The sequence below is a fragment of the Motacilla alba genome, chromosome 4 (assembly GCF_015832195.1).
Source record: "Motacilla alba alba isolate MOTALB_02 chromosome 4, Motacilla_alba_V1.0_pri, whole genome shotgun sequence".
NCBI lineage: Eukaryota > Metazoa > Chordata > Aves > Passeriformes > Motacillidae > Motacilla > Motacilla alba.
The window spans coordinates 38,926,603-38,942,093 of NC_052019.1; the positions used below are offsets into that span (position 1 = coordinate 38,926,603).

Consider the following 15,491-nt stretch of genomic DNA (forward strand, 5'->3'; position numbering starts at 1 on the left):
GCAGTGAATTTTTTTTCTAATATCTAATCTAAATCTGTCCTCCTTCAGCTTAAGGCCATTACCATTTGTCATATCAGTACATGCTCTTTTAAAACGTTCCTTTCCAGCTCTCTTGTAGGCTCTCGTTAGGTACTGGAAGGTTGCTCCAAGATCTCTTTTGAGGCTTCTCCAGGCTGAACTGCCCCAACTCTATGAGTCTGTCTTCATGGGAGAGGTGCTCCAGCCCTGTGATCACCTTAGCTTGTTCTAACAGGCAAACATCTTTCCTGCGCTGGAGGCCTCCAAGCTGGATGCAGCCCTCCAGGTGGGTCTCACAAGGGCAGAGCAGAGGGGCAGAATCCCCTCCCTTGGCCTGCTGGCCATGCTGATCCAGATACAGCCCAGAATGTGGTTGCTTTCTGGGCTGCCAGTGCATTTTACCAGGTCGTGTTGAGCTTTTTTTCCACCAGCATCCCCAAGCCCTTTTCTCTAGGGCTTCTCTCAATCCGTTCTCTGCTCAGCCTTTGTTTTTGCTTGGGATCCCAAGACAGGTGCAGGACCTTGCACTTGGCCTTTTTGAACCTTTTTGTCAGGCCCATCTCAAGCCTGACAAGGTCCCTCTGGGTGACATCCCTTCCCTCCAGTGTGTTGACAGAACCACACACCTTGGTGGTGTTGGCAAACTTGCTGAGGTTGCCCTCAATCCCAGTGTCCGTGCCTGGACTATGTGTTGCAGTTGCATTGTCATCAGTGGTGTAAGGTATCTTAGGAAAGCTAAGGCTTGTCTCTGTTCTACCCTAGCTGTAGAAGGGACAAATAATTGGAAGCTGTCATGAGGGCAAGGTTTATGGCTTAGCTGTGGAGTTGCTCCTCACTACAGCAGCTGAACAGGTTTTGTTACAGGGCCTTTGCATGGCACTGCATGAACAGATGCTGTTGCACACCTGCAAGGGCATCTCTGTGCCGTGGTGTGCTGCATACTCTTGTCTCAGTTTCAGCACCAGGGTTCAGTGTAACCTAGTAGAAAGCAGTATGAGTGGTAGCAAAGTCAGAGGAGGGCTGTCAGAGGTAGGGATCAAACCTTCAGGATGAGACTCGGCTGCCTGAGCTGCTGCACCAGAGCAACCCCAGAGTTAGAAATCTTTGTGTTCACCCAGTCACTAAAGGGAGCGATGCTGTACCATCAAGAATTGTGTTTGTTTTCTGCTGCACACTCAAGATTTCAGTTTCATAACTTGGTATTTTGTCAGTAATCTTGCCAATGTTATCTTCCTTCGAGGTTCTTTGGAAAGACTTGCAAGAGGGTGGATACTTACAGTGTGCTTAGTGTTATTTTTAAATAGAAGAGAGAAACTGATGCTGTGTCTAGTTTTACACTTTAATTAGCAAGCACAACAAATAGTACATCTTTAATTTTTTAAAAATAGTTTGTGAGGAATGGCATATTACTGTGACATGCGTGTGAACTGTGTGAATCTTAGCTTGCTGACAGCTGTGTGAGTTGTGGTTTTAACTGCAGATAACTGCATTGCTTTCATCTCACAAAGAAGCAAACCCCAGTCTTCTCTATGGAAAATAATTAGTAAACCATTATGGTCCGGCATTGTAATCAATTAGGTTCAGGCTTAATTTGAAACTATTGGAAGACACTTTAAAGAATCCCACTAATATAAGTTTAGAGGGCCATACTGATATTCATCCAATCTTCTTGCACCTCTCTAGATTTATTATCTATTCAGCAAAACTTTTCTGCTTATTTTCCAACTACAAACATAAAAAACTAGAAGGAATAGATAATGCTTCAAATTTTTTTCCTTACTCAGTTTCTCAAGGTTATTTTTTGACAGCAGCGAGAGCAAGAAGAATAATTGCTTACAGTAATTATGCCACCATTGTTATTGTCTAATGAGAATACCATTCAAAAAAAAAATTATTTCAGCTATTTGAGTCATACTTTTGTTCCCATGTATTCACTTCTAAATCCTACTTTTGTATTTGTTTTCTGGAAATTTTGGTCAAAAATTATCAGAGTAATATTGTTCAAATGCTTATTCACATAATTATTAGCTTTTAGGTTCATGTAATCTTTACTTATGTAAGGGACTAGTTATTTAAGCTGTTACCAGTAGTATTAGGTCAGTAGGCCAGTAATTATTTATAACTTAAATCCATTTATCCTGAAGAAACCCTGAATAGGCCATCTGTCATGGCTTTCTACTAGCCGAGGTCAGATCATAAGTCATGATCACAATTTCCACTAGAAGGTATGAAAAAGAGGTACATGCAATAGTATATTTCAGTTAGTTTAGTGGTGAACAGCTATTTAATGGGCTTATTTAATCTTTATTAAAAAGGATTCCAAATCTTCTCCTTTGGTAAATCTGTCACAAGTTTTCCTGCCACATTTGGCTCTTCTGTCAACTCATTAGGTGGTATACCCTTGATGACAACAAAAGTCTTTTTCAAAATATTTAGCAGAATTTTCTTGATTATAATGCATACAGCTTAATTTCAGTAAGTATTCTAAATACCTTCCAACAGAATATCAGTTTTAACCTTCTCACTAATTACAATTCAGGTCTTTAGTTTTTTAGGAGAAAATAGCTGCACTTCAGTTTCCAGATATGACCCTGAATTTTCTATCAACTAGCATTCAGATTAACTATTTCATTATATTGATCAGTCAGAGAATACTTCCAGATTCGTATTGGTGGATATGCCTGTAATTCTCACTAATCACAGAATGGTGTGTGTTGGAAGGACCCTTAAAGATCCAACCCAGCTCTCAAGGGCATGGACACCTTCACTAGACTAAGTTGTTCAGAGCCCTGTCCAACCAGGTCTTCAGCACAGGAATGCGATATCTGCAGCTTATCTGGGAAACCTGTTCCACTGCCTCACCACCCTCACAATGAAGAGTTCCTCTTAATATCTAATTTAAACCTTCTCTCCTTCAGTTCAAAGCTATTCCCCCTTGTCCTGTAACCACATGTACTTGTAAAAAAGCCCTCTCCATTTTTCTTGTAGTCTTCCTTCAGGTACTGGAAGGCTGTCACCCTTACCAGGAGTAAATGTCTTGTAAACAGTGATTATTAACAATGGCAACCAGAAACCAATTAAACAGTTAGGGTTTATAAAATGATGTAGTAGAATATGAGAACAAATGACTAATGACTCCCTAACTTCAGCAATGATGGCTGAAGTTACCCTAAAAGAGATTCTGAAAACAATTTGCAGTGAGGTAAGAAAAATTGAAGAGACCGGCAAAGATAAAGTAGCAGTGGCCTGTCCTGCCCTGGAGTTGTTGCAGATTGTGTTACAAAGAGCAATGATACCTAAGCAAGAGGATAAGCCCTTCTTTCCAGCAGTGATTACCACTGTCTTGTGTGGGTTCTATATGACTGACCTCTCAACAGGAGCAGTATCTGCACTGCTCACAAGCAAGAGCTTTTTATGTTTAAGAAGATTGTTTAGAGCTGCCCAGAACTTTGTATTTGACAGAAAAACTTCTGTTAAAAATGCTTCTCTGACAAATGGGAGATAATTCTGTTGGACCAAGCATGGTCTTAAGCACATTTTGGTGTGTATACTTCTGGTATTGCAATGAAATCTGATTTTCTCTTTGTTCTTAAAAGTTAACTTCAGTATTAATGACCTTTCCTTTGATACAGAGGTGTTTAATGGTTAAATGAAGTCTTTCAGGTATTTAACTTTTATTGGGCTTTTAAAAAAAACCAGTTACTTCTCTCTTTTTCTTCATATTGTACTTCATTAGTGAGCTCTGCCTGATGCTAAGTGGATTTGATTTTACAGCATAAATGTACTCTTCCTCTGTAAATAAATCACATAAGAATGGGAGGAAACCTTAAGAAATAATTTTTCATAAGCAGAACAAAGTCCATTCAAGACTTACTGTGACTTCTTATGCCCTATTCATTTGGATAATTGCATGCATAACCTCATGAGGTAGTTAATGCTTTAACTTCATGTGGATTTTTGCGTTTTAACATTTTCTGCTATTTCTGTATCTTCCCTGAAGAGTTTTCATCTGCCAAGTGCTGGGTGCATTTACCATTCATGTCTTTATTGTTGATTGAAGTTTTGATTTCAGCTGCTTGGCAGCCATATATGGCTAAATATATGCAAATTCACAAAGCAAAAACATGTACTTTGTTCTTGTTCTCTACTCCATGTTGATATCAAAGCTGTTGTCCTTCCTGCTTGGGAGTCTGATGCATCTGAAGTTTACATGGAGGGGTCCTGAGGGAGGGGTTAGGCACCCTTTCTCTGCTCACCTGTAGCAGTAGCACATGCAGTTGCATTGCTTTTTGAAGGTCTGAGGAAAATTCAACAGAGATGTTTAACCTTGGATGAGCAAAGCATTCCCTTGAAGAGTAGCTGTGATATTGACAGCAAGAACCTTTTAGGCAGCAAAGTCATACTTGAGGATGGATTAGAGGTTGCTTATGAAAATAGTTCAAAAACTGCATCAGCAAATACAGATGTTTATGCAGTATCTAAATGTATAAAAGGTGGGGGTTTCTTAAACATTAAATCAGTTGCCATAAATGTACATTTCTCAACATTTTCTTCTTGAAGTCTTCACAAATGCAAAATGGCATAATTGCAGTGCAAAAAATTACCCTGGGGAAAAAACCCTATTGGTGTTTTTCTAAAGAGCCTTGAGTCATTTAAAATTGCCTTTGCTTTACAAAAAAGATAGTCTTCCTTGTGGGGGAAAAAAACAAGTATGACTGTGAAGGCAAACATACCCCCAAATTTTAAATCCTTAGTAGCCCAAAAGACTGTTTTCTTTGAAAACGTTAAAAATTTTCTTGTCATGCTTTGAGCATAGTAGTTATGGAGTGGTTAAACAAAGCAGTATTAGGTGCAATAATTTTTGTACCAGTCATCTTAAATTTACTTATTTTCAGTGGTTGAATTATTGGAATCAATAAGTGAAATTTGCATCCTTAGTTGTGACAAAAAAGAATCAAAGTCTTAAAGGACTGAGGACAACTTGAAATGCATATTAGCAATATAAGAGAAAAGAACAAATCAACAAAGGCTGGATTTAGTTATAAATAATTATATGGTTAATTACAGTACAGGACCATCAAAGTAATTTCTGAAAATTGATTAGATAATATAGGTATTATTTTAAGAATGTGCTGTAGATAGCAGTTTGCAAACTTAAACAAACTATAAGTTCTAGAAAACTTGGTTCTAATATAAGGTCTCATACTCTAGAGAGGGGCGCTGATTCTGCAGCGATGTTTTGGAAGAGCTGCATTGTGAAGTTAAATGACTATTCTATTTTGTCTTTACAGGTAGGGAAAGGCATTTAGATGTGCATAATTGGGTTTACTCTTCCAGTAGTGCCCTAGAAGCCTTTCTGAAAACAGTCATTAATAAACATGACATGTTTGAATTCACAATCTTACATACACTTAATGCAGAGGTGTCTGATTGTGTATATCCAGTAGTTATACCAGAAAGCTGGTACCATTATAGTCTTGATTGGTGCCAGCATTCTAGGTGTCAGCTTAATGATTCTTGTGCATGTGTGCTTGTTTTCTGTTGGTCTCTGCATTGTTTTTAATGAGGCTAGAACATTAGGTATTTTATTAGGTATTATACAGGTACTTTAGTTAGTTGATTGCTGCAGGTATCAGTAAGGAAAATAAGACTTCTCTAGCTTGATGGCCTTTCATGCTATTTTAATTCAATGCTGGACTCAAAAAATTAGTCCTCTGTTTGGAGGGGCAGAAGGTACTCAGCACTTTGGATGATACAAATTTTTACAGGTAATTATCTCATTTGTATGTGGAAAGTAATTTTTTTTCCCCCTGACTTGAAAGAACCCCTTGTGAACCACCACAGCATTGAGATATTACTGTACTTCTACAACTGTTGACACAATCACATACATTCTAATATGATTTTTTTTTTAAATAGAAGTAATTTTAAAACCTGAGGTTGAGCTTCTGATTTGTAGAAAGTTTTAGTGTCATTATGTTGTTACGCTGTGGCTACACTGAATTGTTCCTGTGAAACACAGCAGTCATAGGATAATAACTGGCTGGTTAAGAAAGAGCAGAAGCTGTCAGAGATTGCTGTTGCATCCAGCCCTTCAATTAATGGTTTTATTCAAATTAGAATAATTGATTAGAAGTCACAGCTTGGTAAGACTCAGACAAGAGATACATAATGAATAACAGTGACTGCATTTATCTTAGCAGAGCTCAGCATTGAAGGCTGTTTGTATTTCAGTATTCCTGTAGCTCTGCTCCAGGAATATTTTGATGATCTGCCAAATCATGCAGCTGGACAAATACCATCACTTCGATTACTGTTGGGAATCTTTGAACACAGAGAACAAAACTTAGCTTAGATAAAGAACAGTGTGTCTTGTGTTCAATTTCCTGCTGTTCTGTGATAGCGGTTAGATTCTTGTAAGGACTGAAAATCATAACTTTTGTTACCTGAATCTGACTGTGCTCCTGAATGAAGCATATAAATTCTTGCTAGATTTGTGGCTTTTTAAAGCAATATTATGCTTTTATTTCATACAAGTGTCTAATTTTTAATACATTATCCTTAACCCCCTTTTCTCAGCATTTATATTGTACAAGATGAACAATAATTGTGTGTCCCTTTGCTTGGCTAACTTAAAAGTAAAAATGTTCTCACCTTTAAAATATGAATAAAGTAATTCTTCTGTTTTTTTAACACATCCAGAGATGATGAATTAAGATTGTTTTCAGGAAATTTATTTGTGGTGGGTCTTCATGTGTATGAGCAAGAGCAAAATCCTTCTTTCCATTATGATCTGGACAGTGGCAGTCGTTTTGATTGCTCAGGGCAAAAAAAAAAAGAAGAATTGCAAATCTTCCAAAGGGTTCTGCACACCAAGGAGACCAGAGTAGGAGCGTACCTATATTCAAGTGATTTCTTGTCTTAATGGGTACAGACAGTGTAGAAAGGATTGATTGATCACTTACTGAGCATGATTTTTTATCCCACGTTAAGATTTCAAGAGACCAAAGAATTGCAAAAAAATCAGTTAATCTGTTGTCTCACTCACCTAATCATCTCCAGTGCAATAAAGCTAAGGCTAATTTCCACTTATTCCTTTCAGTTCCATGAGGTTGTGTGGGGAATATAACTTTGTGCATTTCATACTTGGAAAGCTGTCTGTTAATGGTTAAGTGTGGAAATGGTAGAGCTGTCGTTATTCAGGAAGAGATTGAAGTTTCTCAGACTCAGAACCTGGAAAGATAAAATCTGTTGTAAATATACGCATAATTTGTGTCCTGCATGGAGATGTATTGCAGAAAAAATAAACTTAAGTTACAAGTGATATTCAATGATGCTGCATAGTGCCATGGGAGATCTTAAGCATTATTGTATTTATTTTTACATGATTTTCCAGTTTTATTCAGTCTAGTGCTACCCTTATTTGGAGTACTAGGCACTCAGTCTGGTAGGTTATTCTTCCTGTTTATTATTTTTCATTATTCTACAGAATAACACATTTTAAATTACAGTATGTTATAAACAACCAGATTAGAAATTGCTTCAGGTGTTGAGAATAAAATTGTTCTAAGTTGTTTTTTGCAATTAATTAGCAAAGTTTTGCACTGAATGCCTCCATTGCCAACTTCAGTTGGGAAGAAACAGATTGTGAGATTTTAAACATACTTACGAAGGTTTCTTATGTTTAATAGCATGCTGTACTAGTGCTGCATTTCCAGAATGTGGTAGTGTGACTTACAAGGTATTTTGTTATTGTTTCAAACTAGAAGTAAATTCAGAGGCAATTTGTAGTTGGCACAGAGCATTTATTTCTGGTGTGCCTACATTAGTTTTTACTATTTACAACACATCTTAGCATAGCACTTCAAGATGAGCCAGGTATTCTGGAGTGTCTGGGCATGGGAACATGCAGGTTTGTGTGTTTTCACACTGTTTCTTTGTATCGAGTATCTGCTACTGCTTTAGCACTATTTCTTCTTGTTTCAGTGAATGTGGGGGTTTGTATCTAAATGCTGTATAGTTTTTGGGATGGTGCTAGTCTCAAAGGTATTCTGTAATAAAATCCCTTTAAAATAACACTTTAATTTTAAAAGTTACAACTTGAGGAAGATTTGACATGGAGAGAAGGAACTGTATTTGCTGACATTAAAATAGTATTAATGCATGTAAAGTGTGCTGAAAATGCATTACTCTTTTCCAACCTTTATGGTTTAACACTTTGGAATAATTTAGAAAAACATGTTCTTTTAAAAATATGTTTTATTAGCTTGTTCAGATATAACTTAAAAAGCTGTTTTTAAAGGCATGCATCCAGAGACATGCACACAATGAATTCAAAGTGTCAATGTTTCAGGGAATCTAAATTATTTTCAGAATTTCAGAAATTGAGAAGGGATAAGTGGAAGGAGAAAATGTTGGGCTGGTGCCAAGCGATAGCTCGTAACCCTCACAGACTTCCAAACAGCACAAGAACACCCGAGGTCTCAGGTGATGCTTCACATAACTCTACTTTGGTGAGTGAAAAGTTGAATTTTGTGATGGTGGCATGCTCAGAACTTGAGAGGTGTTAAATTTATTTTTAAAATTGTACTGTTTGACATTGCTTGCATTTCCTCTGTGTGTGAAACCCTTTGATATAACATCTGTTTGCTTTTTTTGGTCTTTTATGTTATGCATGGTTCATTCTGACTTGCATGCTGTGTCTATAAACCAGTATTGATGTTTTGTGAAGGTGAAGTCTTTAAGCAGGAGATGACCAAATATGGATTGCTTACATTCTTTGTGATCCTAATTAGTGCAAATGCATTTGGTTGGTGATGAATACAGCTGGACATTATCTAAAGGCACCTCATTTACTCTTTGTTCCTGCCTGTAACAGGAACAAAGTATCCTGTGTCTAAACTTGTGTCAGACAGCTGGATTTTAAAATTATCTTCATACATTAAACATGCTATTGCAAGAGATCGTTGAGTTTCTGCATGCAAAGCTATGATAATAGATAGTAGATGTTCAGGCAATGTAAAGTTGACAGTTTACATGGTGGAGTTAAGATGTATCATGTGAAACTGAATAAAGTTCCTCATTGATAAGAATTTTAATCCCGCAGTTTTTGTTCATTGAAATAAAGCCACTTACATCAGTAGACCTGGCCAGGTGAGTAACAACTGGTACTTGTATGTAAAGGCTTCCAGCTGCCCTGTCTCTAAGAGCAAAAATTGTCTACTTGTTTGCTTGTTTTAATTCAACTGACATTTTCAGGGTACAGCAAGACTGAAATATATCCAGTTCAACATGCCTGCTCCAATTTCAATAATAAGTGTTAAATAGGTGCTGTATTTCCCTATCCTAAGAAACAGGAGTGATCAGGAAATACTGCCCTGAAGTTCTTGAAACATGGACAGGGTGACATCTAAGCTAAAAGGTGAATAATTGTTCCTAACCACTGAAGAAATGGGGTAGTCCAAATGAAAAGACAGTGGTCTGCTTGAAAGCTGTTGAAGTTTTGGTGAAATAAAGCCCCTAATTAATGTGGCAAAATTATCTTGTTCAGTGGTAAATTATATAGGATGTAAGTTTCTGCTACAGAAGAGAACACAAAAAGGCAGCATTAAAAGCTGCAAATTTTATAGTTTATAATATATATCCTAGAATATTGTTGAATAGCTCACTTTCATCTAGAATGCTTTACTTTCAGAGAAATAAAAGGAAATTAAAAATCAATGAGTCTGTGAAAAAATGTCAAGTATATTATCCCCGCATTTAATTACTATTGCTATTTTATTTAATTGCTTTTACTATTTAGTTATTAATAGTAATAGGAGGTAGCTATTTAGGAATTGGGATGTGTGGAAATTTGCATATTTTGATTTCTGCTTGACTGCTAGTCAACATTTAATTTGGTTTGATATTCATGAGATAAGCATTCCAATCTACCAGATGGGATTTAGAAATGATGAACTGGAAATACAGTTCAGAACTGGTGAATCCATAGACTTGGCATCTTTTAACTCTATTAATATTAAAACTTATTCAAAAATAAGTTTGCATGTAGACTGCTGCTTAGTTGATGAAGTGTGTTAGAAAGCCAGAAAAACAAACTACTGGGGACAATACTGTGTGTCATTTGATACTATGATTGGCTGTAGAACAATAATCTTCACAACAGGAAATAAAACAGTAACGTCTCTTGAGGCCTGCCAAGCTTTCCTTTTCATTTTCTTTGCTTCCCACTCTCTTAACCATGACTTCTTCTATCCCTCACATCTGAAGGCAATGATATTCAGCATAAGCTTTTGCTGCCAATGTCTTTCCAGCTTGCAGGATGTTGACTGAAAATCCTTATTTCACTTGTGAACATTTTTACTCTGAAATTTTGTTTGAAATGAATTTTGATTTTGTTTAGTAGTCATTGCCTTTTCAATATTCAAAAAAATTACTGGCTGGTCTTGAGTGAAGATACAGAGTTTAGCACTGGAAACAGCAGAAAATAAAGAATTATTTATTCTAAGTGTACAAAGCCACTTCCGGTGAGCTATTCAAGCCCCTTCTTTCTGAATTAAACTTCATTTCTCAGTGCATTGCAGCTCCTCTGTGGACCAGATTGCCTTAGTATGGGTTTATTTCCTGAATCTTGTGCCCATGTGAGCCTGTGTCATGAAGACACAGCTCTTTTCTTCCTTATTCTGTAGGTGACAAGTCTGGGTTTGGAAGGAAGCAAAGTGGAATGTAGACTGGATCTTTTTTTGACTTCTGCCATATGCTTTTGTGTACACTTCTGATGCAGCATAATAGCTTTATTTCAGAATTTCAGCTAAGACATTAAAAAATACTTTCCATTTAAAACTAAACCCCAAAGTCGGCATTTCACAATGCCACTTTTCTGAAGGAAATTTATCTGAAAATGGCAAGCGACTCTCATTTATTTTTTCACAGAATCATAGAATACCAGGATGGAAGGAATCTCAAGGATCATCTGGTTCAACCTTTCTTGGCATAAGCACCATATAGACAAGATGGCACAGCACCCTGTCCTGCTCAGTCTTAAAAATATCCAGTGTTGGGGAATCTAGCACCTTTCCTTCTGAGACTATGTCAGAGGCTCATTGTTCTCATTGCAAAACATTTCCTCTTGTGTCTAATCAGAGTGTGCCCAACTTGTACCCATTACTTATCTTTTGCTTCTAACTCTTTGTAGAAGGGAGTCTTCATCTTCTTTGCAGCCACCCTTGAAATACTGGAACATGATGATAATGTGTATGTCCCCTAGGCTTTCCTTTCTCAAGGCTGAACAAACCCAGTTCTCTCAGCCTTTCCTCATGTGGCAGGCTTCCCAGTCCATTTTTATGGAAAGAAATATTTTTCTCTGTGAAAAACAGAAGGGAGCTTACGGAGCAGGAAGCAGGTTATGATCATTAAGAAATTGCTTTTTTCATTAAGCAAGCAAGTGGAACACTGAACAGCAGTGGAGAAAAAATACAGAATAATTAAGCTCATGAAAACACTGGAATGTATTTAAAGAGTTTAATAAAAGCAGTTGCACCGTTTCAATTTATTTGATGTTAAGATGTTCCAGCTTCATCCAAATCAAATGAATTCTGAAATATTTTAGCAGAATTCAACTAAGGAGTCAGGATTTTTCTGTTTTTGTTGTCAACTTAATTATTATAATATCCCCAAGCTTTGTCACCTTAGTCTACTTCATTTGAAGATTAAAACCTTGTGTTCATTTTTACATGGCACTCTAGCTTCTTGGTTCTAAGCACACCTTGAAAATTTTGAATCATTCTGTCATCAAAGGAGGCATAAGTTCTCAAAAAATACTGTTTAATATTTTAGTTTATTGGATTTGGGGGTTTGTATTGATAGTTTTAGATTCATAGTAAGTAATTTTATTTCTTTTTGTACTTAAAACAATTTCATGTAGTCAGTTAACTTGGTGTAGTAGAACATAAACCTAGAATTGACTTTGCTTCTGTGATGGTAGAGATCATCTCTTTATCAAGCTGAATTTATTATCAGTTTGTTTCTGTATACATTGTTTCTAAACTTTGAAGATCCATCCTTTGTAATGTTCATCATATTTTGAGAGACCTGTAATACAACATTCCCTTTGTGTCATAGTTTCTATATTCCCATGAGTATCTTAGAAGGTCTTGTCTATTCCTGCTCCAGTTTGAGCAGGAATGACCAGTTTTACACAGTATTCCAGATCAAGTTTTCTGTTCCTAACAATTGTAATATTATTGCCTGTCCAGTAGCACATTTATCATACTGCATAGATTTAGCATCACTTTATTGATACTTTTTTGTAGCTGCTATTTTAGTTTTGAGACCAAACCTCTAGACTGTGTTGACTTTTAATATATGAAGATAGTATCAATTCAAATTATTAATGTTCTTTCATCCTTTCTATTCACCGTCCAATATGCAAATTCATCTCGTTTTCATTTTTCCATTTCTCTGATATTTTCTAGAATTGGAGAAAGAATAGTAATTTTTTTCCTTTATTTGAAAAGAATCTAGATCTTGAAAACTCATTTTATGCAATAGTATCTGCAGGGTTTTTGTCTTGTGAAAAGATAATGAATATAATTGAAAATAAGAAATTTAAAATTATTTCTTCTTTAATCAGGCTGTTGCTGACAGTATCTATTTATAATGTGATTCTGTAAGCATATGTATATGTGCTGAGTTCAAATGATTTTGATGGGAATATGTAAATATGTATTAACATTGATAAGCAATTTGTCTAGAAGCAGTTCTGTGTCTGAGTATTTTTGCAGAGTGTCTAGTGTTTCTCTGGGTCCTAGTTCAAAACCTGAGCACTATTATAATCTATGTTCCCAACTGTTATTTGCAGACTCTTCTGCATAGGGCATGGGCTGGTCCTTAGTTCAGTAGATCATGTGAAACACATGGAGCTAATGGCACAAGAGCATGTACTTAGTGCTGAATTGTCGCCATTAGTGTGAACCACTTTTCCCCCTTGTATTCCCAACCAGGATTACAGGTGAATATATGTGGAAGTGTAGTCAGGTGAGTAACTAGGTAATTTGTGTTTCTACATGCAAATGAAATATAGAAGTCATGGCAAATGATCAAGCATCTAATGTAACTCTAAGGCAGGATTTCTTTTTATGTAAGCAAATGATGCCATCTGCTTCTCCAAGAGAAAGTAAAATATGATTATGAATGATCTGTTTGACATAGGTAGATCCCATGTTGCCACATCTAATTTTGACTAAGCAAGCTAATAGTAGTCAGTAGTCATTCTGAAAGACAATTAAACAAGGAAAAGTCGGGGGCGTTTGTCGGTTTTTTGCTGTTCACCCCAACAGACAGCTCAGCCCCCCCCCAGCTGCTTTCTCACTTGATCAGTGGGATGGGGAAGAGAAGCAGTGGGGAAAGGTGAGAGAAACCATGGGTTGAGATAAAGACACTTTAATAGGGAAGGTAAAAGCCACACATGAAAGCAAAGTAAGGAATTTATCTGTCCCCTGCTTCCCATGGGCAGTCAGGTGTTCAGCCATCTCCAGGAAAGCCAGGCTCCATCATGTGTAACAGTTGCTTGGGAAGAAAAATGCCACTCTGAATGTTTCTGCTTCCTCCTCCTCCTCCTTTCAGATTTATATGCTGAGCATGACACCACAGAACGTGATTTATCCCTTTGGTCGGTTGGGATCAACCCTCCTGACTATGTCCTCTCCCAACTCCTTGTACAACCCCAGTCTCCTCGCTGGTGGGGTGGGATGAGGACAGGAATGTTCTTGGATGTGAGCTTTGCTTAGCAAAAACTGAAACAACCCTGAGTTATTAACTCTCTTTCCTGCAAAAATTGAAAACATAGCCCAGGCGAGCTGCAATGATGAAATTTAACTCTATTCCAGCCAAAACCAGTACAGGTTTTCCTCCAGTGATGATAAAGTGAAAATCTGGGATTTAACTGTAAGTTATGTTAATTATGTGAAAGTTTTAATAGTCTAAGAATGATTTATCCCTAGATGGTCTTTAAAGGTCCCATCTAACCCTAACCATTCTTTAAATCTGGGATCTTTATCTAAACACCCAAAGTTAATTTCAGAACAGGAAAGATTCATCTGAGTTTGGAGTGTTTGGCTGCCTGATTTTCATCAAGATAAAGTAATTCCTTGAAAATCTTGTGAAATAGGGTACATCTAAGATTCCTTCTATACTGCAAGCCTTGAACTGTTAATCTGACTGGGAGTGATGGGATGTTTAAGATCTGTATTTTATTTTGTTATAAGAAAACCACATCATTTAAAACCGAAAGACCAGATGTGAGAAAAGAGTAATTATCTAGGAATATGGAGTTGTTTTCTTCTGAATTATCATGTTATTTCTATAACTGTTAAGTAGATTTTATGAATAAGGCTGCATAACCAGCTAGGACATCCACAATAGCATACCTACAGAGGTCTCTGTAAACTGGTTTTAAAAATATAGTAGTAATGTTAATATAACCAAACAGTTGTACATTTGAGTAAAACTATGGAAGAGAGAGATTATGCAGACAAATGTAATTTTAAAAGGTGCAGAATTGTTCACCAGTATAATAAATTACATGATTTCCCCTAAGTATCTGTTCATGGTGAAGTTATGGAAACTGCTCCTTGTACTGTGGGTGTTCCACATCCTTCTGCCCCGTGCAGCATGCTGTCCAGCAGGGCAATTGTTTTAACAATGTATTGCTTTACAATTTACAGGATCAGCCTAAGCTGGCAGTGGCCTCAGGAGCCATGCCACCCCAGCCCAATCTTGTTGATTTTCCTTATATTTAAAGCCAATTAGCAGTTGTAACCTTGGTTACCATCACCTTCTACATTCTCACCATGAATGTGATAATAAGGATGTAAAGTTGTTAAGAGCTCATTTGTGTTCCTTTTCTATGCATACATAAACAATTAGAGCAGGGTAGATGTAGGCCAAAGCTTTTGAGTAAGTCTCCACCAGTGTCACTCAATTATTTATGAGTGGCAATGATATGGTCAAGTTTTTACATATTTGACCAGTGCTTTCTCCTATGGCAGGCTTAAAATGACAATCCTTACTTAAAGAGTATTCATTTTGCTTTTTCTAATGAAAAAATGGAGGCTACATAGAAAATTATTTGTATGCACAAAATTTCAATTTGTATGCCCAAAAATAACTTTAATATAGGAGAAAAAAGAAAAGCTTATCTGAATGCTGGATTCAATAAGGCAGTAAGGCTGTAATATTGTCATTATCATTATTAATATTATTGTTATTATACTGCTATGTTTTATTTAACTTTATAACTCAAATTATATTTCAGGTTTTTTAGCTGTTAGATTTCTGCATTTGTTATCAGTGAAATTTGCAATAAAATATCTTTCTCTAGATAAAATTACTATAAAAAGACATTGACATAAAATATGTGTTAAATGTCTGTGTAACTGTTTGAATAGGTTGTATTCAGCTCTTTATTTTCCCCA

General features: G+C 36.5%; 1 protein-coding gene across 9 annotated transcripts in view; it reads left to right on the forward strand.

Moving 5' to 3' along the window:
- Positions 1–15,491, forward strand: part of MARCHF1 (membrane associated ring-CH-type finger 1) — a 224,655-nt gene that overhangs the window by 127,620 nt on the left and 81,544 nt on the right. For 4 of the 9 annotated variants that reach the window (XR_005256861.1, XM_038136197.1, XM_038136203.1 and 1 more), the window contains one exon: positions 8,392–8,531. The exons of the other annotated variants lie outside the window; for them this stretch is intronic. Coding sequence is in view for 3 of the 4 variants with exons in the window: in XM_038136197.1 (XP_037992125.1) it covers positions 8,430–8,531 (102 nt within the window). In the remaining variant the exon portion in view is untranslated. The remainder of the gene's footprint in view (positions 1–8,391; positions 8,532–15,491) is intronic. 9 annotated transcript variants of the gene reach the window in all.